Here is a 25,942-nt window from a genome sequence, read left to right on the forward strand (position 1 = left end):
GGGAGAAGTGAAAATAATGGGGATCAGTGTTCTCCCAAGTTCTCGGGTGCTCAAACCAGCTGATTTTACTTGCCACCCGGCTTATAATAGATAAACCATTGTCTCTCCTGCTTTAACAGGCACTATGTGAGCATTTCAGCCAGCAGTGTGTGTTAGACCACTGACCACCAGTCTGAGCAGTCCTGGCAGGTGTGGGGAATAACTTCCAACATTTTTCAATATTATTGCAAAGTATTACAACTGCCCCCACCCAGCTACTTCTTAATGCTACCTAGCTGGCAACGTTTTCTGGGTTTTCCTTTATCTTAGTGTAGGACCACCAAAAGTGCAGCAGGGTAGGATCATGATAGTTTTTATAGGCCTAAATTGTGTCCATAGAGAGGCTGCATATTGCTCTTGTGATGAATCATTTGTACCACATTATGACATCAGAGCAACAGTTTGAACTTTTTATACAGGCAGAAAAGTACAAACAGTTATCTCCTTTTCAAAAGAAGGACAATCCAAACCCTCTCTGCTCATTACATCCTGTACAATGTGACTGTTATCGTAGTCCAGAATCATCAATCACTATAGCAGCCTGAAAAAAGAAAAATGAGGCAAAATGGTAAATACCAGCATTCATCTCATAGCCTGTCACTGTGATTCAATCACACACTAACTTGCTACATAGGTTGTGTAACTGTACTGCGTTCACTTTTGACATCACCACCTAATCACATACTAATTTGCTAAATATACTGCACTGTACTCACACTATAATATCACCATCCAATCACAGACTAACTTGCTACACCATACTTGTCAACTTTTTAAAAATAATTTCAGGGAGATGCAATTTACAGCTAAAAGGGGTGTGTCATGCTTTCCTCAAGGGTGTGTCCAGCACTACGAAGTGGAACATATATATGAAATTGCCATACTCTTCCGGGAGTCCTGGGATTCTTCTACAGTTTGGGGAGTTTCCTGGACTTTCCGGGAGAGTTGGCAAGTATGGGTTACATCCATATAGATGACCGGCATATGATGTCACCACAATGATCAGCATGTATAATCCTATACCCGCAAAACACAGTCCCAGAAACTAAAGTGGGGCTCACCTGAGGATAGATCTCTAGCTGTGATGTTCTAGTGGTGCTCACCTGAGGATAGATCTCTAGCTGTGATGTTCTAGTGGGGCTCACCTGAGGATAGATCTCTAGCTGTGATGTTCTAATGGGGCTCACCTGAGGATAGATCTCTAGCTGTGATGTTCTAGTGGTGCTCACCTGAGGATAGATCTCTAGCTGTGATGTTCTAGTGGGGCTCACCTGAGGATAGATCTCTAGCTGTGATGTTCTAATGGGGCTCACCTGAGGATAGATCTCTAGCTGTGATGTTCTAGTGGGGCTTACCTGAGGATAGATCTCTAGCTGTGATGTTCTAGTGGGGCTCACCTGAGGATAGATCTCTAGCTGTGATGTTCTAGTGGGGCTCACCTGAGGATAGATCTCTAGCTGTGATGTTCTAGTGGGGCTTACCTGAGGATAGATCTCTAGCTGTGATGTTCTAGTGGGGCTCACCTGAGGATAGATCTCTAGCTGTGATGTTCTAATGGGGCTCACCTGAGGATAGATCTCTAGCTGTGATGTTCTAGTGGAGCTCACCTGAGGATAGATCTCTAGCTGTGATGTTCTAGTGGGGCTCACCTGAGGATAGATCTCTAGCTGTGATGTTCTAGTGGGGCTCATCTGAGGATAGATCTCTAGCTGTGATGTTCTAGTGGGGCTCACCTGAGGATAGATCTCTAGCTGTGATGTTCTAGTGGGGCTCACCTGAGGATAGATCTCTAGCTGTGATGTTCTAGTGGATCTCACCTGAGGATAGATCTCTAGCTTTGATGTTCTAGTGGAGCTCACCTGAGGATAGATCTCTAGCTGTGATGTTCTGAGCTCCAGGCTAAATCAAGGTTGTAGGAGCTAAATGCTGCTGATTCAAATGTGTTCCAAACAGCAATGAAAAATCCTTTCCAGGCATTCAGCATGGAGTAAAACGCTTTATTTTAAACTTCACTTAAAAAAACAACATATTCATTATTAGTGATCAGTGAAATCCTTAAGGGCAATTGAGTGTCCATCCAGCAGTATATTCTGATCTTTTGTACCTTGCATAAACCTATGCATGTAAGGGAGGAAATGTACAGTGTTATGTGCAGCAGGGTTGAAGGGTTGGTAAAGTGCTACCAAGCTGCCACTGCTTTTCTGGACTTGAGGGTGTTAGAGGAGACTTTCATAGTCTGTAGTTGGTGTGTCTGAAAGGTAGGGAGTATTTGCAAGTATGTAATTGGCCTTACTGTTCCCTATGTTATTACATTTGTCAGTATTGATACTTTTTATACAGTTACACTTTACTAATAATAGCTCTGTGTGGGGTGGAGAATTTGGATAGCAGCAAATGCCAAGTGGAGAAGCTGCCCTGCTGCGGTATGGGTGCAGGCAAGGGAACAGCTCAGGGTCATGTAGCACACAAATACTTGATAGCTTATTTGTACACTGACATTTAAAGTTGATATTTGTGTGCTACATGAAAAAACAGACAGTAATTAACTTGTGTGCAAAATAGAAAACTAATTTGCACCCTTTGCATTGCAACATGGTTTTGTCCAGAAAACTTAAGTAAGAAAACTCACTCAATTTCTTGCCTAAGTTCCTTAATGAATCAGGCCCTAGAAGATTTACTCACCCTTGTAACATATATATGAGGTTTCGGGAAGTACATGCATCTGAATAATAAAGTCAGAGTTGTCAGTGAAGCTGGAGAAGAAACCCATCAGATTTAGGAATGTCTGCACATCCATAGAACATTATAACTTCTAGCGTGGTCGGTAAGATATACACATATGAGTTTTATACATTTGAAGAACACATCCTTTAGGTTTAAACCTCTATTATGTCTGTACACCTGAAGACACATGTATGAGGTTTATACGTGAAGAAAGGCATTAATGAGGCTCATATACAGTCAAGTCCATAAATATTGGGACATCGACACAATTCTCACATTTTGGGCTCTATACACCACCACAATGGATTTGAAATGAAACAAACAAGATGTGCTTTAACTGCAGACTTTCAGCTTTAATTTGAGGGAATTTACATCCAAATCAGGTGAACAGTGTAGGAATTACAACAGTTTCTATATGTGCCTCCCACTTTTTAAGGGACCAAAAGTAATGGGACAAACTAAACAATCCTACATCAAACTTTCACTTTTTAATACTTTGTTGCAAATCCTTTGCAGGCAATTACAGCCTGAAGTCTGCAACGCATAGACATCACCAGACGCTGGGTTTCATCCCTGGTGATGCTCTGCCAGGCCTCTACTGCAAATCTCTTCAGTTCCTGCTAGTTCTTGAGGCATTTTCCCTTCAGTTTTGTCTTCATCAAGTGAAATGCATGCTCAATCGGATTCAGGTCAGATGATTGACTTGGCCATTGCATAACATTCCACTTGTTAGCCTTAAAAAACTCTTTGGTTGCTTTTGCAGTATGCTTCGGGTCATTGTCCATCTGCACTGTGAAGCGCCGTCCAATGAGTTCTGAAGCATTTGACTGAATATGAGCAGATAATATTGCCCAAAACACTTCAGAATTCATCCTGCTGCTTTTGTCAGCAGTTCAATAAATACAAGGGAACCAGTTCCATTGGCAGCCATACATGCCCACACCATGACACTACCAACACCATGCTTCACTGATGAGGTGGTATGTTTTGGATCATGAGCAGTTTCTTTCCTTCTCCATACTCTTCTCTTCCCATCACTCTGGTACAAGTTGATCTTTGTCTCATCTGTCCATAGGATGTTGTTCCAGAACTGTAATGGCTTTTTTAGATGTTGTTTGCCAAACTCTAATCTGGTCTTCCTGTTTTTGTGGCTCACAAATGGTTTACATCTTGTGGTGAACCCTCTATATTCACTATTGGGAAGTCTTCTCTTGATTGTTGACTTTGACACATATACACCTACCTCCTGGAGAGTGTTCTTGATTTGGCCAACTGTTGTGAAGGGGTTTTTCTTCACCAGGGAAAAAATTATTCTGTCATCCACCACAGTTGTTTTCCGTCTTTTGGTGTTGCTGAGCTCTCTGGTGCGTTGTTTCTTTTTAAGAATGTTCCAAACAGTTGATTTGGCCACACCTAATGTTTTTGCTATCTCTCTGATGTGTTTGTTTTGATTTTTCAGCCTAATGATGGCTTGCTTCACTGATAGTGACAGCTCTTTGGATCTCATATTGAGATTCGCCAGCAACAGATTCCAAATGCAAATGTCACACCTAGAATCAACTCCAGACCTTTTACCTGCTTAATTGATGATGGAATAACGAGGGAATAGCCTGCACATGTCCATGAAATAGCTTTTGAGTCGATTGTCCCATTACTTTTGGTCCCTTAAAAAGTGTGAGGCACATATAGAAACCTTTGTAATTCCTTCACCGTTCACCTGATTTGGATGTAAATACCCTCAAATTAAAGCTGAAAGTTTGCAGTTAAAGCAAATCTTGTTAGTTTCATTTCAAATCCATTGTGATGGTGTATAAAGCCCAAAATATGAGAATTGTGTCGATGTCCCAATATTTATGGACTTGACTGTATTTTAAATACATGTATTTGATATCTATAGATCTGAAGAAAACATATATAACAATATTACATCGGAAGGATTGAAGGTTTAAGGATGTTTGTAAAATTGAAGAAAAATCATATCTCTGAAGCTTAGGGAGGTCCATACATACACAAGGTTTTTAAGGCTGCGAATATAAAAAATGCATCTGTGACTATCACATCCTATAAGTATGATGAATACATAGAATGCTTTTCATGGTTTATAGCCGTGGTTAGAAGATTTTAATTTGTTTAACAAGTAGACTACTAAGCGTTAGGGGTAGATTTCTAAACAGGGAAAGTGGAGGTGTTACCCATAGCAACCAATCATATTCAAGCTATCATTTATCTAATATATTCTTAAAATGATAGCTAGGATCTGATTGGTTGCTATAGGCAACACCAACATTTTTCTTTTTCAGAAACTTTAGTAAATCTACCCCTTAGTCTTTTAATATAATTATTGCCAGGAGAGTCTAGTAGTATAACTTTCATTTCTTCTCCTTCAGGACATGTATCATCTGGACTGATCAGCCACCCTGACAGAGAACATCTCATTTACCCCTTGGGATGCACAGTGATCATTGAGAGCCTTAGTAAGCATAAGCAGTATTTCCTACATGGTCACACTAACAATGTGTCCTGTGTGGCTGTCTCCAAGACTGGGAAGTACATAGCATCAGGGCAAGTCACATACATGGGATTCAAGGTCAGTGTTCCGTAATGCCTTTCATAGTTCACATATTCTCACAAATTCTATAAATAGATGTTAATTCTTAATTAATGATAAATTCTTACAGCACTCCACCATAAACTGCAGCCCACATCACTCTATAGTAAACCATACACCAATTTAAGTACATATAACAAAATACAACTTTTTGTAGAATAATTTAAGCACGGTATATATTTTTTTGAGATCTTTCGAAATGTGAAAAACTTAAATAATAAAAAATGATACTTATATTTCATCTGTGTCGTTTGTGAATTGTAGAATTCTTCCACCCAATCTTTTCACATATAATGCAAAAAAACAAACAAACAGAATATAGTGTGATATTGTTTGAACACTTCATTACTCATTAATCTGTATAAATGATATATCATCCGTATGACATCAAACCATTACGTGCAATATTCCTTTAACATGACAAACATTCCCTTTTTATTATCAAAGTGATGATTTCTTATATAAAATCTTTCCACACGTGCTGCCCCCTAGTGCTACACTTCTTACTTTTCTTTTTTATTGTCACATTTATAAGAGGCTCTGTATTTTCTCTTTGATCTTCATCATCATCATCATCATCATCATTTATATAGCTCCACTAATTCCACAGCGCTGTACAGAGAACTCACTCACGTCAGTCCCTGCCACATTGGAGCTTACAGTCTAAATTCCCTAACACACATACACACGCTCAGAGGAAAAGAGAGACTAGGGACAATTTGATAGCAGCCAATTAACCTACTAGTATGTTTTTGGATTGTGGAAGGAAAACCACGCAAGTACGGTGAGAACATACAAACTCCACACAGATAAGGCCATGATTGGGAATCGAACTCATGGCCACAGTGATGTGAGGCAGAAGTGCTGACCACTAAGCCACCATGTTCCTTTCAAACATTAGATCCCTCTCTTGATTTCTCATCATATGATACAGGGGCGCACACAGGATTATCAGGAAGGGTCGTCCCCCCCGACCCAAAAAAAACCAAAAACGAAAACACGCGAGACAGCTGCCCGCGCATGCGCAGCAGCTCCGTTTCGGCAGCACTGTACTATACAGCAGCCGCGGCGCTGTCAAACAAGCATCCTCGGCAGTGCTGTATACAATACAGCACCGCCGCGGACGCTTCTTTGACAGCGCCGCGGCTGCTGTATAGTACAGTGCCACTATGGTGGGCACTTAGTTAGCGGAGGGGGGGGTGGGGGGGTTCTGGAGACCCAGAAACCCCTCTCTGCGTGCGCCACTGTCATATGATTATAAACAGGAAGAAGAGGAAAGAAATGCATCTAGCATGATACAGCTTAAAATCATCACATATTTCTTAATAAAATGCTTCTAAAACACTCACATTTTACATATCATTAAAAAACATGTAGAAAACACTGGTATGTACAGTTACTCCTACCGGAAAGGATGCACAAACAGCAGCAGTGTATAATAGAGGTTTCCACACTAAACACGGGGTTGCAGGTACACTGTTATTCTGATGTTCTGAGTCCTTGATGGAATCAATTGCCAAAAAAAAGGTCCGATTCCAAACCAGGGAAAGTCCAAAATAAAATAAAATGTTACAAATAGTACAATTATACTCATCAGAAGTAAAAATAAACATACCTTATTTATACAACTCTGTGTGCAGCTGCAGTGTGGTCTAGGTCTATCTTACCAAACTACTTTAGCCATTATAGTCATGTTATCTGAGACAGCAGAATCTACATAAATTTATCATTGGCTGAAAAATATAAAAGTATTTCATATTTCATTTCCTACCCATAAACCATGAGCTCGGAAAAGCTTGGTGTATAAGATGAGGAGGGGAGACTTCATAAAAAAACATAGTTTAACACCATGGAAATATTGAGCAAAGCCCAATTAGGAAATGACTACACTTAACACTGTCCACTAAATGTGTACAATTTAAGTTACTCCCACTGAAAGTAATATATGAAATGTTTTCATACATTTAACTTTGTAGGCAGACATTTTCCTGTGGGACTTTGCTAAGAGAGAGCCTTGTGGTAAGTTGAGCCTACACAAAGTCAAGGTGGAAGCCATAGCCTTCTCACCTAATGATCGATACCTGGTGTCAGTCGGTGGGCAAGATGATGGCAGGTATGTGAAGCCAGTTATGTGAGACTAATGACATTTCTGTCCACTTGGCGTCTCCTATATAAACTCCTGATACCGCATGTGATCTATATTGTGAGCTGCACTTAGCTGACTCATGGGAGTGAAACCTAACACCAATCTTTTCATACATTTCTTAAACCCAATATATAATTTCCATGTATTTAAAGAGATTCAATTGTAGATTATAAATATATCGGGCCTGGTTCATTAAGGAAAGTAAAGCAAAAATAAAGGAGTAACTTTGCCCCTTGGCAAAACCATGTTGCATTGGAGGGGAGATAAATTTAAAATGTCATGACAGATTTATAGTTGGGGTAGGGCAACTTTAAATTTCAGTGTAAAAATAAAGCTATCCTTGTGTGCTACATGAGAAAACAGTCAGTATATAACTTATATGTAGAATAATAAACCAATATGCACCTCTTGCATTGTAACATGGTTTGTCCCAGTGAAAACTTACTCTTTATTTGCCTTAGTTTCCTTAATGAATCAGGCCCACCATGCTCACTGATTGCTTGTGCATTCCGCCGTGTGAGCTGTCAGTGTTTGTTTCACAGTGTTGTCCTCTGGAACGTGGCAACAAGAGAAGCCATTTGTGGCAGCCCAGCCTCATCTCTCACCATGGGACATGTCCTAGCAGTGACATTTGCCAACAACAGTGATGACGTGTTTATGACAGGAGGAAAGTAAGTAGGCCTTTCACTTAGACCCGTTAAGCTATTATTATCTTGAAGGACCAGTATTTAAAAAAACAATTGGAATTTATGAGAAGATGAAGTTGATGGACCCATGTATTTTTTCAGCCTCACCAAATTATGCAACTATATATGTAATTGTTTTATCTACCACAATGCAAACTGTTGTCCTGTGTCATCAGCCCCTTACAGACGCATAAAGGTCCCTGCAGTATCCTTCAGTAGCTTTACTGACAGAAAGTATTGTGTGAATATGAAAATGGCTTCCCTCTCCATCTAAACATAATCTTTTTCTTATATAAAGCAACATGGTAGATTACCTCACATTTAAAGAGACTTCTCAACTTAAATATGAAAAATTCCTCAAACCTGAACAAATAAGGTTTTCAAGTGATGTCACTAGATATATCTGTTAGCCTATGTACATCCTAGCCTGCTGCACAACTCCCTGCTGGGGTGGGGGGGAGGGGGCATTTGCCCCCCAAGTCGGTCCCATAATGGGCTACCCTGAGCTGGGTCACTGGGCCACCCACATTTTTTTTTCCTTTAAAATGTTCTTAATAGGCTGCTGAGTCGAGCCCCCCCTCCACTTGGCCTAATATTTGTCAACCCTCCCCTGCCTCCCTGGCAACTATTTGACAGACTGACAGTCCATGCCTCCTGCAGTCCGTCTAGCCAGCCCTTCAGCATTTCATTTTGTTATACTGTATTGTAACCACCATATACACTATATGGACAAAAGTATTTGGCCACACCTGTTAATTATTGAATTGAGGTGTTTCAATCAGACCCGTTGGCAGAGGTGTATAAAATCAAGCACCTAGTCATGCAGTCTCCATTTGCAAACATTTGTGATACAAAATGGATTGTTCTGAAGAGCTCAGTGACTTCAAGCAAGGTACTGTGTTAGGATGTCACCTTTGCAATAAGATGGTTCTTGGAATTTCATCCTTGCTGGATATTTCACGATCAACTGTAAGTGATATTATTAGTAAGTGGAAGCGTTTAGGAACAACAGCATCTCCGCCATGAAGCGGAAGACCACGTAAAATCACAGAGTGGAGTCAACGACTGCTAAGGCGCATGGTGCGTAAATGTCGTCAACTCTCTGCTGATTCCATAGCTGAAGAGTTCCAAACTTCCACTGTCATTAATCTAAGCACAAAAACTCTGTGGCGGGAGATTAATGGAATGGGTTTCCATGACCGAGCAGTTGCATGGAAGCCTCACAGCACCAATACCAATGCCAAGCATTGTATGGAGTGGTGCCAAGCATCGAATGGAGTGGTGTAAAGCACACCGAAACTGGTGTGGAGTAGCGAAAACGTGTTCTGTGGTGTAATGAATCATGATTCTCTGTTTAGCAGTCAGATGGGTGTGTCTGGGTTTGGTGAGTGCCGGGAGAACATTACCTGCCTGACTGCATTATACCAAATGTGAAGTTTGGTGGAGGAGGGATAATGGTATAGGGCTGTTTTTCAGGGTTTGGGCTAGGCCCCTTATCTCAAGTGAAGGGCAATCTTAATGCTCCAGTGTACCAAGTCATTTTGGACAATGCTATGCTTCCAACTTTGTGGCATTAGTTTGGCGAAGGCCCTTTTCTATTCCAACGTGACTGTGTCCCAATGTACAAAGCAAGAACTACAAAGACTTGGTTTGATGAGTTCTGTGTGGAAGAACTTGACTGGCCCGCACAGAGCTCTGACCTCAATCCCATCGAACACCTTTGGGATGAACTGGAATGGAGATTGCAAGCCAGGCCTTCTCGTCCAACATCAGTGCCTGACCTCATAAATGCTCTACAGAATGAATGGGCACAAATTCCCACAGAAACACTACAACATCTTGTGGGACCAAAGTGGGACCAACTCCATATTAAAGTATATGTATTTGAATACAATGTCCCTGTTGGTGTAATGGTCAAGCATCCAAATACTTTTGTCCATATCATCATCATCATCATCACCTTTTATTTATATAGCGCCACTGATTCCGCAGCGCTGTACAGAGAACTCATTTACTTCAGTCCCTGCCCCATTGGAGCTTACAGTCTAATTCCCTAACACACACACAGACAGACAGAGAGAGACTAGGGTCAATTTTGATAGCAGCCAATTAACCTACTAGTATGTTTTTTTGGAGTGTGGGAGGAAACCGGAGCACCCAGAGGAAACCCACACAAACACGGGGAGAACATACAAACTCCACACAGATAAGGCCATGGTCGGGAATTGACCCCAGTGTTGTGAGGCAGAAGTGCTAACCACTAAGCCACCGTGCTGTCTATATAGTGTATTTGCCAGTAAATTCTCTGTGCCTTTGGCTGAAAGCATGGCTTAGGGCTCCCATGTTTCTGATTTTTCCCAGAATAGTCCCCCTTTTTCATAATTTCTCATTTTAAATTCACGATGCTATAATTCCCAGAATTCCCCAGAAACATTGATTATAAGGTACTGTTTTACCTTATTTGGATATCAAAAGTATAGATGGATTTTATGACTTGAACAAAATAGTGGTCACTTGGTTTTCAATTTCAGAAGGATGGGATACAGATGGGATTTGTTTACATACTCACAAACAGCCCCATTTTGGAGGGCAACAGAAAAAGGGACATAAACTGTTCTAAAGGGGCTTGGCTGTGGTGAGTGTGGTTGGGCAGATCACAGGCATGGCTGGTGGATAGTGGTATGGCTTTGGGATTGAAGTTGGGGACAATTTCGTCATGGAAGCAGCAATCTTTAAACCCTTGTGGCCTTAGAAAATAGGCTGTATGTTGTTTGAATTTATTTGATATCACATTGACAGAAAATGGATTTGAGTTGTTCCGGAACTAACAGAACACTCACCCTAGAATCCTAGCAGCTAATTAAGTGCGCACTTGAGATCTGAATGGTAACATTACCAAAAGATCTACTGTTTCCATGAAGGCCAGTGGTGGAAGTGGGGGTGTATACTGTGGAATGCCAGACCGCCACTTCTCCTACTGCCGTCATTGTAAACCTATCAAATTCCATTCACTTACATTTTCCATACCTCCACTTCTGACTTTCACCTTCGAGCACTGATGAGGGTACTGTTCTATTGACCTGTATTGGCATTCCACCCCTAGCCAAGCAAGCACCATGGCAAAACCTATTCATGCTAATAAATGCAGAAAAAATGGGCAGCACGGTGGAGAAGTGGTTAGCACTTCTGCCTCACAGCGCTGGGGTCATGAGTTCAATTCCCAACCATGGCCTTATCTCTGTGGAGTTTGTATGTTCTCCCTGTGTTTGCGTGGGTTTCCCCCGGGTGCTCTGGTTTCCTCCCAGATTCCAAAAATATACTAGTAGGTTAATTGGCTGCTATCAAAAAAATTGACCCTAGTCTCTCTGTCTCTCTGTCTGTCTGTATGTGTGTGTGTTAGGGAATTTAGACTGTAAGCTCCAATGGGGCAGGGACTGATGTGAATGAGTTCTGTGTACAGCGCTGCGGAATCAGTGGCACTATATAAATAAATGGTGATGATGATGATGATGATGAAGCACCAAGGCAAAACCTATTCATGCTAATAAATTCGGAAAAAATATAAAATTAAGGTTCTCTGAAGAGATCATTTATGCCTGTACTTTTCTGATCAGTTATAGAACAATAAAGCTAACATAAACCTAAACTTTATTATCAACAGAATTTATTGTTTGATAATGAAGCCTCTTTTCTGCTGATGAAATTGTGATGTGCAATTTAGACAGCACAGACCAGTGGAAACTTTTGACACCATTTGGGGGCTGTAAGAGGGCTCTGACTACCGATGTTTTGTTGGTTATTGGAAAACATTTAGAGAGATGCCGTGTACATTAATGCCCTCGGGGGCAGCAGCTTGCTGTGTGTTCAAGAAGTCATTGAAGATTGATGCATATTTGTGATCAGACATGAAAATAAGTGTTGTTGGGTTCACGGCTTGTCCAGGAAATTGACAGTTACTTCAGATTAACATGTAAGACATTGAGTAGAGAAAGAAGATATTTCATTAATGGGAAAAAATAGGTGGGTATAATAGTAGTATTTTATCTGTCGCACTCAGGAAATGTTTCCATCCAGACATCCCCAACATCTTACAAGACAGCTGCTTTAAAGTTAAATTATTTTGAGCGATTAGATAGAAATAGAGTGTGACCTCTCTGTTCCAGCGGGACCCTACGTGTGTGGGAGGTGGATCTGCCAAACAGGAAAATGCACCCCACCGAGTGTCAGATGGGGCAGCTGAAGAGAGTGGTTACCTGCCTGGCTGTAAGTAACATGCTGTGTCAATCGTATCACCTTCCATTTAGCTCTGTCTGTAGAGAACTATTGAGAATATTTTGGTTCTATACAAATTGTTATACTGTATATACTGGATCCTGCATAGAGAGACACAAAGAGAGATCAGGGGTGTCAGTCAGTGATCCCTATGCCAGCAGGATTTGGCTGTGTGTTTGCAAATTTGTGAAACTACTTTGACATTTAAAGCGCTGTGCATCCTAATCACAATTTAAAATAGTGCACACACACACAGAACTTAAATTAGCTATTACAGCAAGAAGGATATACTAAGTGCACCGCTCACAGCCAGAAAGGATACGCATAGTTTGACATAAACGTGAATACACAGCATTGTGTTGCTACAGTTAAAAGATATACTTTTTTTCAGTATGGTGAACATGTAAATATTAAAAGTGCATAATATTGCAACAAAGTAAGTGCTGTGTGCATTAGATCCAACTGCCCCCTTAATAAACTCTACACAGGCAGTATATCCTCAAACCAGAGCTTTAAAATGTTACCATACAGCAATACGCCACAATATTTAGCCTCTCAATAGCCCTGTATTTCCTTATATGTCCCTACATGTCATCTCGCAAAAATACCAACCGTACTGGAACTGAAAGCCGGAATCTGGCCATTGAGATGCAAATAAAGGCTTTATTTAAATTAATAAATCCTTTCTTTACATATCCCCAGGGGCAGGCTGGGCTGGAGGGCAAGTGGGGTATCCGCCCCCCAGGCCGATGCCATAGTGGGCTACCTTGGGCTGGGTCACTGGGCCATCTGAATTTTTTACCCTTTAAAATGTTCCTAATGGGCTGCTGAGCCGAGTCTAAAATTTGCCAGCCCTCCCCTGTGTATCCCCTCTGCAATTGCCATCCTAAGACTAGGATAACAGCGGTACTGGAGGTTTTGGTAAATAGTGGGAAGTTTTATCTAGGGCCTTTCTCACTATAATAAATAGACCCCTAAATGTAAACTTAACGCCAACCTCACTGCATGCTGTTGCTCTCTCTATCCTTTTTTTGAATCCCCAACCGTTTTACGTTGGGCTATACAGACAGGAAATCTGGTGATCTTGAGAATAAAGGTCGCCTCTGGATCCAGACTTTACAGTAGAATTGTATGAAATAAAACCAGACTGAGTTCATAATGATTTCCTGTAGGCTCATTCATGGGGCATATATAGAAATGAATTGGCACCAGTGCATGCTGTGGACTGCTATGGGTTGCTGGATCACATAGGGTGGCGCAGTGCTGAGGCTTTGGGGTTTATTCTGACCAGGGCGCCATCTGCATGGAGTTTGTTGTGTCCATGAGTTTCCTCCACAGTCCAAAATCATATCGGCTTCCTGCGAGATTGGGCGTAATATGGGCTTCCTGCGAGATTGGGCGTAATATGGGCTTCCTGCGAGATTGGGCGTAATATGTGTGCTAGCGTGTGTGTGTGTGCCTGTTAGGAACATTAGATAGTAAGCTATACTGGGCTGGAGCCCAAGTGAATTATTAACCTTTATTTACACAACGCATATTACAAATTGCTTTACATTAAATATGTAATCATTCACATCGGTCCCTGTCCCAGTGGAGTTTACAATCTATATTCCCTACTACACAAAAACTAGTGATAATTGTGTCAGAAGCCAATTAACCTACCAAAGTGTTTGTGGAAGGAAACTAGACCACATGGGGGAAACCCACACAGACACATGGAGAACATACAAACTCCACAAAGATGATGCCATGGTCAGAATCAAACCCATGACATCAACGCTGTAAGGCAGCAATGCTAACCACCGTGCTGTCCAAATAAATAGACTCTCTCCAGTGCTGCGTAATATGTTGGTGCTATATACATAAAGGCTAATAATAATATCTATATGATTTTCTTGCATTTTTTAATTGCTGCTGTATAAACAGTTCATGTGTCTATATACTTTAATCAAATCAGTGCTGTATTCTGTCCAGATTATGTCATGCAAAGTCCCTATAAAAAAAAAAGCTTTAAATGCGCTCTTCTGAATGAGCCCTAGAGCATGTTAATTCACAGGTAATTTCTCTCATGGACATTTTTTCCTGTCTTATTGGACTTATGCGGAATCTGCTGCTTTGTTGATGGAAACATTTTTGTTGGAGTATTATTATAGTATACCCAGCAGAGGGTATTTTGTCAGCTTCTCCCCACAGCTGTATTAGATGAGAATGGAAATGAGTAAAACGTAAGGCTATGCATGGTAACACCAGAATGATCAGGGGGAAATTCAGGTTGGGCTTTGTACTAACATTGTTCAGAGGTGCAAATCTGAAATAAAACCACAGTAACCGGCAATTCAATTTGATCTGCCTAGTGTGAGTTAGACAAAAATAAAAGCTTCTGAGTGGTTGCTATGTTTTTAGTGCAGATTTGGACCTTTGAGTAGTGTTGGTGAACTACTCACCTGAGATGTTCTTATGCAGCAGTAAACTAGTTACGGAAAGCAGTTCTTCAATATTTCTCAGCATTTGTCCTGCTAGCAGGGTAAACTCTGCTGGAAAGTGTTACATAGTGTCCATGCAGATTTTGCAGGAGCTGCTTAATGACTCCTGTGACTGGTGTAGAAGCACTTTTTTGGAGTAAGCTGCCTCTAACTACTGATTGCAGCTTTTTAACAGCTGTCTTAGCAGAAAATCTGCTTTGTGTGACAACCTCTAGACGAAATGTATTCACTGCAATAGAACAGCATCTTTGAAAAATAAAGCACTGGAGAAAAAAAATGCATCAGAAAAGGCTCTTAGGGTAATGTGACATAGGCGATTTGAACGCTATCATCATCATCACCATTTATTTATATAGCGCCACAGGTTCCGCAGCGCTGTACAGAGAACTCACTCACATCAGTCCCTGCCCCATTGGAGCTTACAGTCTAAATTCCCTAACATACAAACACAGCCAGAGAGAGAGAGGTACCTAAGAGAGAGAGAGGTAGAAAGAGACTAGGGTCAATTATGATAGCAGCCAATTAACCTACCAGTATGTTTTTGGAGTGTGGGAGGAAACCCGAGCACCCGGAGGAAACCCATGCAAACATAGGGAGAACATACAAACTCCACACAGATAGGGCCATGGTCGGGAATTGAACTCATGACCCCAGCGCTGTGAGGCAGAAGTGCTAACCACTTAGCCACCGTGCTGCCCTAGCTCTTTTCCAGATAAATAAGCGCTGGCGTTCATAGCGCAGAATCACTCCTATGTTGCCGCATTAAAGTGAAGGGAAAGCGTTCTGAGCTCTATAAAGACTGCTCTTTTCCATCTGCAACACACCACTCTTAGGGGCCTTTTTGTGCATAGGTCTTCTCTCCAGCGATAAGGCAGATTTTTTTTATCATCTGTTATCGCATTGTTTACTTGTAGCCCATGTTTCTGTCATACATCCCACTTTTCTACTATCTACTAACCACCACACCGCCCCCAGGTGGCAGAAGATGACAGCTGCTTTTACTGCGGTTCCTCTACTGGAGACATCCTGAAAATTAACACAAAGAACAAACTACTGAACAGTTGTGGACCACAGAAGGACCGATTCAGCCTGGTGAGATACTTGTCTGCTTTTAATGCACAACAATATTAAGCACATATGCTGGTAGAAGAGTTACAGTCTTAGGTATTACAGAATATTTAGATGCCCAATTGTCAGGAACTAGCATTAAGACCATAGTTGCCCACTCTCCCAGGAATGTCTGGGAGACTCCTGGATTCATGGGAGTCCTCCCAGACTCCTGAGAGAGCAGGGCAACCTCCTGGATCCTTTCCACTTAGTTAGTTAAGTGGTGGGGGTGGGGCCAAATGATGCAATTCACCGAGCCCCGCCCTGACACACCTCCCGGGCGAAAAATTGCCAAAGTTGGTAAGTATGATTAAGACCCCTATAACCAAGTTGCATTCTGCTTTTTAAGGTGTAACCTTATTATTATCACACTCATCTACTCCTTGCCCAGTTTTGAAGTAGGCAAGGATAGAACAACATGTAGCCAATCAAACATCTACTTATAGCAGAGAAGTGCACTGATCTCATTGTGATTGTGTTAGCGACGACCGGGCTGCATGTGACAGGGGCAGTGTCATGAAGTGAGGAGGGGAATAGAGGTAAGCAGGAAGCCACAGAGTTAGGTAGTGGAAAAAGCAGGGTCCCTCCAATAGCATAGTGATGTCAGGCTCCTGTTAAACTGATACAGAAAGATTGTGGTTCCAATGTGAAACAAAGCTCAAGCATCAATCTTGTTTAACGAGTGTATGTAGAGGTATAAGAACTGAGATCTGCATAGGAGCGAAGGATAATAAAAGCTTTGCTGTATCTTTAACTGAACTATTCTCTGGAGTGTTAGCTGTTAATTTTGTGGTACGTCCATCTGGTGTCATAGGGGAGGGGTTTAGGACTATAAGTTGGATGGGCGGAGTTTGCTCAGTCCTTGGCAGATTTGGAAGTTGCCCACCCACCCTCCCTGTTACGTTTGATGAGATAAGGATGCGACTAGATGCTCTGTTGATGGATATCAGCGTTGGAGGCAGCATGTTTCTCATTAAAGACGGATGGAGCTATGGCCGGAAAAGCAGTACAGTCGACGGCCAGTGGTTTGGGCGCACATTTACGGTATTGGGCATGGTGAACCCGCCTCCCTTCGAGTGAAACGGCTATTAGTCTCGGTTTCAGGCACCGCCCCTTGTGGGCTGCCCTGTGGTTGTTTCCCGTATAGCCCAGAGGAGGGGCGGGTTCGGTAGATTCAGGACGTGGTGCCCCGTCCAGGTAGATATGTGCGCCCGGGGTTTGATTGTTTGGTCCCCCACTTGAACCCAGGTTGTTCCCCAGTGTGTAATCCTAAGGATATGCTATGACAGTTGGGTTTTGCCTGGCACACGTCGGTCTGACTGCTTATTTCACCTCCACCATGTTTATGAATAAATCATTTATTTGTGCCCTATTTGAAGTCTCGTGTCATTACTTCAAGGTTATAGTGATAAGATGAAGAAGGTAAAGAGGTTAAGGTATCAGACATAAGACTTTTAATGGACACTCGCATAGGGATTACTGAACTCTACATAGAAACGCATGTACAATGTACACAGGCTTTTACAAAATGTTTGCAGCAACATGGATGCAGAAAGAAGGACATGATTTCTCTGCTATCTCCCACCCTTGGTGAATCATGTGTTCAAGACAGAGAGACCTAAATGACCTGATCATCATCACCTATAAACAGCTCATGTGTTATATGTGATCATAACCCTCTGGTTTTCTTTTATGTCTGTTCAATTTTCTTGCACCAGTACATGCAATTTCAGTGATAAAATAATTTATTTTGTACACAAGCCATAAAAATAAAATATTTTGCGGTATTTCTCATTGCCTTCAAGCTACCTCCCAACATGCAAGTCCCCTGCAGGACAGGGGGCGAGACCACATCACAATGTGGGGGGAGCACTTTGTCACGCCATGATGGGGTGTGGCCTCACCCCCAGAGAGCTTACAGCGCTAAGCTGCCCATTAGATATCTCCCTTCCCCCCAACATTCCCATCTGCGGGACAAACAGAGCCCTAAATTCAGGACTGTCCTGCTGAAGTCAGGACAGTTGGGCGGTATGCTTCAAGTGTTCACCCATTTCTACTTATGCTGAAGATTGATCCTGTTCATTTATCCATTACCAGGGAGTGACCTCTCTGACCCTGCTGAAGACAGGAGAGTTTCTGATTGGTTCCGGCGATGGAAAATTGTCCCTATGCAAAGGACCAAACTACAAAGCAGTTAAGTGAGTGTCCAGCTTCTGGCATCCTGTGTAGCTTAAGAAGCCAATATTGGAATTCCAGTACCAACCATTGCTTTAATAATAATTTAATTGATTGTTGTGTATTGAAGAAGCTGATGTATTACTTGAATGTAGTGCATTGAAACACGCATGTTGATTGCAGGTAGGGGATGTCCCACTGTTAGATGACTTTTATTTATTCGTTCTTGCATGCCTTCCTGCTGCTGTTATATTGCTTTATATTTCTGCCATCATTATATGCTTTCCCACAAGATCTTTATATCATCCAGGCAGAATTGTTTATTTCCTTTGGCCTTGGGTACAGCATGGACCGGCTTTACTCTCTGCACTGTAAATAATTGTATCCAAAGAGAAGCTATGTGCTTTATTCAAGGGCAAATCTATATGATATAAAGACAGAAAGAAACATTTAGCTAAAGCTGCAAGAGGGAACATACAAGCCAATAAATTAAAGTCACTTGAAGGTAGAAAACTTTTAAGTTGCCTGACAGCCTGAAGGTAATGTGGAGAAGAGGCAAATCATTACAAAGCAGTAAGTGCAAAGAAACTGTGACTTTTTAACATGAAATAATGTAGAGTTTGGTTACACCTAAGATTTTTTTGACAATAATTCCTGCTTATGTGTGCCTTATTATGTGTGCCTTATTATGTGTGCCTTATTATGTGTGCCTTATTATGTGTGCCTTATTATGTGTGCCTTATTATGTGTGCCTTATTATGTGTGCCTTATTATGTGTGCCTTCTTTATTCCCTAGGAGTGCGAAGCTGCAAGGACCTGTGACCTCCATCACACTCAGAGGGCAGGGTCACCAATTTTTCGTGGGCACAGGACAGGCACAGATGTATCGTTTTAACTTTCCCGAATTTAAGGAGGAGGTCATTGCTACCTGCCATAGCGAGGCCATCAACGACATTGTGTTCCCCTTGTATGTTACCGACTCTCTTTCACTTATGTGTTTACATCTTGTAGGTCCACAAACAGTCAATATCTACATACATTTCTGCATACAAGACATTTAAGGGCAACTAAACAAACTGACATTTTCTTCCATGAAACATAAATGTTTTATGCTAAAAAGAAATTTAGCTCAGTTTAACAATTGTTGAATATGTTGTGTATCTTCAAAATGTTAATAAATTGGGTAGAACAAATCCTGATATCATTTAATATATTATCACATACATTTTTTTTTAAGTGGTACCTCTGAACTGTTTGCCACTTGCTCCAAAAATGACATCCGTGTTTGGCATACAAGCAGCCACAAGGAATTACTCCGTATTACCGTGCCCAACATCACCTGTAATGCCATTGAGTTCATGAGAGACGGCAAGAGCATCCTATCGGGTAAGAAGAAGACATGTGTACGTTGAGGGTGTCTCATCTACCACAGGGACAAAACTAAGAACAAATGCCAGCTGCCACTTGTTGCTACATTTAGATGTAGATGTGGACTTTATGTTTCATGTGCTATTTTATTGTTTGTTTGTTATGTTGGTTTTGGTTATTGTTTTGCTGTTACAACTTCATCTTGGATGGGATGGGTCCAGCAGCACTGGCCAGCCCTCTTCCCTCCCAAATGTTAGCACCATTGGGCCTGGCACAACCCAAAGGGGGTGCATGTGTGAATAAGTAGTAGGTGTTTACAATCCATATGAGCTTGCTTGGGGTGGCAATGTATTCACTTGCTCGGACCACCGCGATAATGATATTACAGAAAGAATGGAATAGATAAATACATATACAATTTTTGTCTTTCTTACATTACAATTAAGTGCTCTACTAATGCCAACCAATAATTGTTTCCTAAGCTTGGAATGATGGCAAGATCCGAGCATTCACACCAGAAAGCGGTCGACTGATGTACCAGATTGAAAATGCGCACAGCATGGGAGTAACGGCCATTGCGACGACTAACAACTGTAAGAGAATTGTGAGCGGAGGAGGAGAAGGGCAGGTCTGTAACAAGAGTCGTCTTTCAATGTTTTGCTCAATCAAGAACTCACAAAATGAGATCAAACTTCAATTCTGCATTACAGGTCAGAGTGTGGGAGATCGGAAAGGAAAGTCAGCGACTTGTGGAATCCATGAAGGAGCACAAGTCAGCCGTGTCTTGCATCAAAGTGAAAGGCAATAATCAAGAATGTGTTACTGCCAGCACTGACGGGACCTGCATCATATGGGACCTTGTGTCAGTATTTTATAGACATTATCCAGCTACTGGTGGATAATGAGGGAGGGACTCTGAGGGAACATGGGACTCTCCAAATGTTACTAGTCTGCAACATCTCACAGCAGATGGATAGCCCATTGACTGCTCTACTGAACACAGACCTTGAAGTGAAATTTTAAAAAATATATATTTTAAAGCTGGGCACATATAAGCTTGAACATTCGGATTCATTGCGTACAATTTAGTTTCTTATATGAAGTGGCAAATTGCATAGATCATATTTTTTGTGATCAGGCCCACAAACTAGATCATGGGGAGCCCAAACAGTATGATTGATCAATTAACGCACACACGTCAGTAGGGGGCATGCCGGCATGATCATTTAAAATCTAATAGCTTTGGGCCCACACATGGAACAATTTCAGATCTATTTTGTTGAACCCAGTCAGATGGCCAAATTAAATCTACCTGTGTATAGGCAGCATACGTCTAAGTAGAAAAATAATATACCCAAGTCATACAAACAGCTAATTAAATTAGATGTGTATCGCCAGGTTTACTAAAACCAACATTGAATTTGATTTTCAAAGAACTATTGGTCTAAATATCCATACTTACATACATCACCTTTTATGGCCACTAGAGGCAGTGTTCTGTTGGAGTTCATGGGGCAGATTCAATTAAGGGCCATGTACCCTAGGAGCCTCGGGTGAGGTGATAGTACACACTGTACCTACAGTTATGGCACAGAAATCTGTATTTATTGACGCAAGCAAAAATGAACCAAGATTTTAACAAGGTACATCCTGCAGAGGAACCTTGCACGAAATTCCTGCTGGACTTCGCTCTTAATTGAATCTGCCTCTATCATATTTTATAGTAGTATTATTAGAGTTAAAGAGCAATCCCATTTAGTATTTTATTTCTTTAAATAAGTACATTTAAAGCATTTATCTGATAGCTGTCCTGCTACAAATCATTAACTCCTTTTCAAAACCTCTCTACAGGGCAGACGCGTATGACTGCCAGTCACACTCACAGACTCAGACTTTCCTCATGTTGTGTGATGGTAAAGGGGGGGGGGGGAGGGGAAAATTTTACAGTGGAGACTGAGCCCAGATTAATAAAATACCCTCATACCCTGCCACACCTGATTTTTTCATAGGATTGCTTCTGTAATATTTATACAGCGCCAACATACTCCACAATGCTTTACCATTTGGAGCAAACACAGTAATGGAAGACGACTAGGTATTAACAAAGATGTAAGATTGCCCTGCTTCCAAGTTTACAATCGATAGGAAAATAGCAATTTAATACATGAGGCTAAGTGCCACAGATTCTGATTGGTCTAGAGAGATGACAATGGGAAAAAAGTGCTTATAGAGGTTATTTGATCTAGTTATACTGCAATGTCAGTATGAGGATAATTAGGTTGCTATAGAAAAATGTAGCTCAGGCTGAGTATAGAAAGCAAATTGTAAAGGTTTTTTTTTATTGTGTAGACTAGCATAGGGAGGTTAATCAAGCACTACCACCAAGAAAATTATTTTTCTAAGGTGTCCTAGATCCTTAGCCAGAAACCTGTGGGACGTTTTTTCTGGAGCTCATCAGTTTCCCTCACAGCCCCATCCAAAAAACAGATGGGGTTGGGTTGTGCAAGCAGGAGGACCAAATAGAACCTGCAAATGAGATCGTGGCTTGTGATTGGACCTCCCATCCCACACTACCGCCACCATCACAGTGGTCAGGAGATGGTTCCAGAGAAATGGGACACTGAAGGAGCAGTTTGAATGGTAGGGTGATAAACAGTGTTCTGAAGACCTAGAAATGTCAGCTGAGAGGTCAGGGAGAATTCCAAGTGAATAGTAGCCTTTCGATGTAACTGTGATCAAATCCTTGACCACATTGGTCTCTGTAGAGTATTGTGAAATAAATTCTGACTGAACAGAGTGGAAGAGAGTTTGGGTCAGAACTACTTTTTTTCCGGAATAGTATCTTAAATAGCAATGGAAAGGGAGAGAATGTGGGGTATTTTTCCTATTAATCAAAGCCCTCAGACCAGTAAGGGCTATTGTCAACTAGCAATTGATTGTGAGGGGATCGGATTAATAGGAAAGGTAGTAATGTGGGAGGAGAGGAAGAGGATAGAGACTCCATATTCATTTTTGGGATTGAATGAAGAGAAGGTGCCAGAGAGTTGAGGAAAGGAATTGAGTGGGTTGTTGCTCTGGGAAGAGGATACCATTTCATGTTGGATCTTATCAATCTTGCTCTATAAGTAGGAAACAAGATCTTGAGGTGTAATGGTGGCCATAAAGGTTGGTGTGAGAAAGTTTTGAAGAGATTTAAATGTATTAATAAGGTGTTTGAAGTGGAGATGAGAGATTAGAAGTAATTTGTTTGGCAGTATCCAGTACGTTTAGGTAGGAATGGTAGATAGCAGTACAATTGAGGAAGTCATCAGAGCTACAACTTTATCCAATCTACTTTGTGGAAGAGGGTTTGAAGGCAACGCAGTTAGTTTATGTGCCATGGCTGAGATTGTGGTTGATGCTGATAAGAGAAGCTGGAGCCTCCAAAGTGCAAAGAGGTTAAAGTGGTGGAGAAGAAATTGCACGTGATCAGCTGATGGTCAGAGAGAAGGAACGAGTGTTACAAATCCAAAACTGAACAAATTCAGGAGCAATACAAGATCAAAGCAGCAGTAGTAAATGTTTCATTTATTAGCAATCGTGTTTCCTGTATTAAACTGACGACTCTTCTCTCTTTCAAGGCGGTTTGTACGAAAACAGATGATCTTGTCCAACACGCTGTTTCGCTGTGTCTGCTACCATGCTGAGGAGTTCCAAATAATCACCAGTGGCACAAACAGAAAGGTCAGTTATATTCAAAATAGGATCCTCCATGGGTGGCATTGTGATAGCACCAGTGTAATCCTCAGCTGGGGATGATTACACCACTACTAGATGTTTTCCTGCTTTGCTTATTTTTTAACAGTAATGCACATAAAATAATGTATACTTATTTTAACAGGTATAGAGTTTATATTTGACACATATTACAAACTAATAATTATAATATTAATAATAATAATAAACAACATAACAGAAATGGAAAATAGTTTGGTCATGGAGAGGTCAAAGTACACTAATCACCTAGGGCCTGATTCATTAAGGATATTAACTTAAGAAACTTCTTATTTCAGCCTCCTGGACAAAACCATGTTACAATGCAAGGGGTGCAAATTAGTATTCTGTTTTGCACATAAGTTAAATACTGACTGTTTTTTCATGTAGCACACAAATACTTGATAGCTTATTTGTACACTGAAATTTAAAGTTGATATTTGTGTGCTACATGAAAAAACAGTCAGTCTAATTTGCACCCCTTGCATTGTAACATGGTTTTGTCCAGGAGACTGAAATAAGAAGTATCTTAAGTTAAGATCCTTTATGAATCAGGCCATTAGCCTTTAAAATGTGTATGTTATTTGCAATTTTTTACATCCCAAACCTCCCAAAGATATCACCAACTGAATATTAAAGTAGACCTGTTACCTACGCTCAGTGGGGGCAGCCATTTTGTCTGCTAAACAAATATTTATGACACTAGAGCCTATTAATTCACTAAGAATCAGTATGTCATGAATGTTAGTCCAACAGGGCCTCAGTGATGTCACAAGTCCCTAGCAAATTAATAAGCTACATACACTCACTGACAGGTCTGCTTTAAAAACCGGCTGTACAATGTAATTTGGCTAGGGAAACTGGTTCTGATGGGAAGGGCAAAGGTCACGCTATGATTGATGCTTCAGCCCATTGGTACATACTGTGTTCCAGTAAGTACATGGAGCATAAGGCTGTTGGGGGCATGTATACCTTATACCTTTACTTTTTTTTTTTCTATTTGGGTTCAAGTTTTACTATTTCAGTATTTGCAAAGTGTTCTACTTTATGTAGCAGACAGTGACTAGTCATAGTTCTGCTTTAACGTAATTAGAAAATAATGCATATTTTTAATGTTTTGTTTTACTACAATGTCCTATAGAAAAGCGCATATATGTTTTTTTCTCCTTTGTTCATTTTACATTTTGTACATATTATCCACCTTTCTGTTCCTCCCTTGTAGATTGGATACTGGGAAGTATTTGATGGTTCAGCTATCAGAGAACTCGATGGATCCATGTCTGGTGCCATTAATGGCATGGACATAAGTAACAGCGGAAGTCACATTGTCACAGGTAATCATTTCTGTAATAGGATTTGCATCAGTGTGTTTTTTTAAAAAAAAACTTTTTATTTATAACAGCAGGTAGATATAAAGCACAACAGTACATGCCATTGACAGTAAACGAGTATCAAGAATACAAAATATAAAAACTCTGGTAAAGAAAATAAAATACGTAGAAAAGCAATAAAAAACATATAAATATAGTTTTCCCATCATGATACATTCCAGGGGGAAGCTGGGGGTAAAGATCTACAGGGTGATTATAGGAGTAGGGAGTTTTCCCAAAACCAGAGGTGGGTCATGTAATGTTGTAGATATAAAATGAGTGGAGCAAACTGCTGATTTTTTTTATTTTTTATTCGGGATATAAGGGAGGGGGGGGACAGGAGGGAGGAGGTAGGGACAAAAAAGAAGGAGGAAGAGCATATAGAGCTTATAAGAGGCCAGGCATAGAACTGTTGTTAAAGCTATACCAAGGATCCCACACTTTGTGGAACGTGGGAACTGTGTCATGGAGGAGACTAGTCACATATTCCATGGATGCCATGTGCCAAGTTCTCTTTATAACACCCTCTCTAGAAGGTTGTGAAGCCTTTTTCCATTCACTAGCTACTTGTAACTTAGCTGCATTATATATGTGTCGGACTAGCTTATCCGATGCCTTAGTGATGCCTTTGATGGGTTTGTACAGTAGCTGTGGATTTTTAGGCACATTGATTGAGGTAACCTGACGAACCAGTGAAATTACATCATCCCAAAATCTGGACACTAGAGGGCATTCCCACCAAATATGGAGGAAAGAACCCACCGCTCCGCAATTACGCCAACAAAGATCTGAGGTGTAGGGGAAGATAGAATGTAATCTCTCAGGAACCATGTACCATCTGGTATAAATCTTGTATGAATTTTCCCGAATGGCTGTATTAATAGAAGACCTTGAAATCCTCTCACGGATGAGCGACCATCCCTCCTCATCCAATGTTACCCCAAGATCCTGTTCCCATGCCTGCTTAAATGGTTCCCTGGGAGGAGATGAGGAAGACACTAGAGACCTATACATGATCGAAATATAGCCGCGGCGACCCGGACTGTAGATGCAATGTCTCTCAAAGGGTGTTGGTAATCGCAGCTTAGACGATTGCGTCTGGGCTTGTATAAAGCTTTTGATTTGCATATAGTAAAAATATAGATTGCTTGGAAGAGCATATCTTTCCCTCAAGTCTGTGAAGGATCTTGGTGCGTGTTCACCCATCATGT

The 25,942-nt window shown here is 41.1% G+C and overlaps 1 protein-coding gene across 1 annotated transcript in view; it reads left to right on the top strand.

Annotated features, from left to right (window-relative positions):
• The window catches only part of CFAP52 (cilia and flagella associated protein 52), a 33,518-nt gene that overhangs the window by 2,190 nt on the left and 5,386 nt on the right, over positions 1 to 25,942 (top strand). Inside the window, exons 2-13 of the mRNA XM_075216958.1 lie at positions 5,151 to 5,350; positions 7,348 to 7,484; positions 8,060 to 8,188; positions 12,367 to 12,466; positions 15,934 to 16,050; positions 18,163 to 18,263; positions 19,037 to 19,207; positions 19,478 to 19,626; positions 20,091 to 20,236; positions 20,319 to 20,470; positions 23,229 to 23,331; positions 24,584 to 24,695. Of these exons, the coding sequence (XP_075073059.1) occupies positions 5,151 to 5,350; positions 7,348 to 7,484; positions 8,060 to 8,188; positions 12,367 to 12,466; positions 15,934 to 16,050; positions 18,163 to 18,263; positions 19,037 to 19,207; positions 19,478 to 19,626; positions 20,091 to 20,236; positions 20,319 to 20,470; positions 23,229 to 23,331; positions 24,584 to 24,695 (1,617 nt within the window). The remainder of the gene's footprint in view (positions 1 to 5,150; positions 5,351 to 7,347; positions 7,485 to 8,059; positions 8,189 to 12,366; positions 12,467 to 15,933; positions 16,051 to 18,162; positions 18,264 to 19,036; positions 19,208 to 19,477; positions 19,627 to 20,090; positions 20,237 to 20,318; positions 20,471 to 23,228; positions 23,332 to 24,583; positions 24,696 to 25,942) is intronic.

The sequence above is a fragment of the Mixophyes fleayi genome, chromosome 6 (genome assembly GCF_038048845.1).
Source record: "Mixophyes fleayi isolate aMixFle1 chromosome 6, aMixFle1.hap1, whole genome shotgun sequence".
Taxonomy (NCBI): Eukaryota; Metazoa; Chordata; class Amphibia; order Anura; family Limnodynastidae; genus Mixophyes; species Mixophyes fleayi.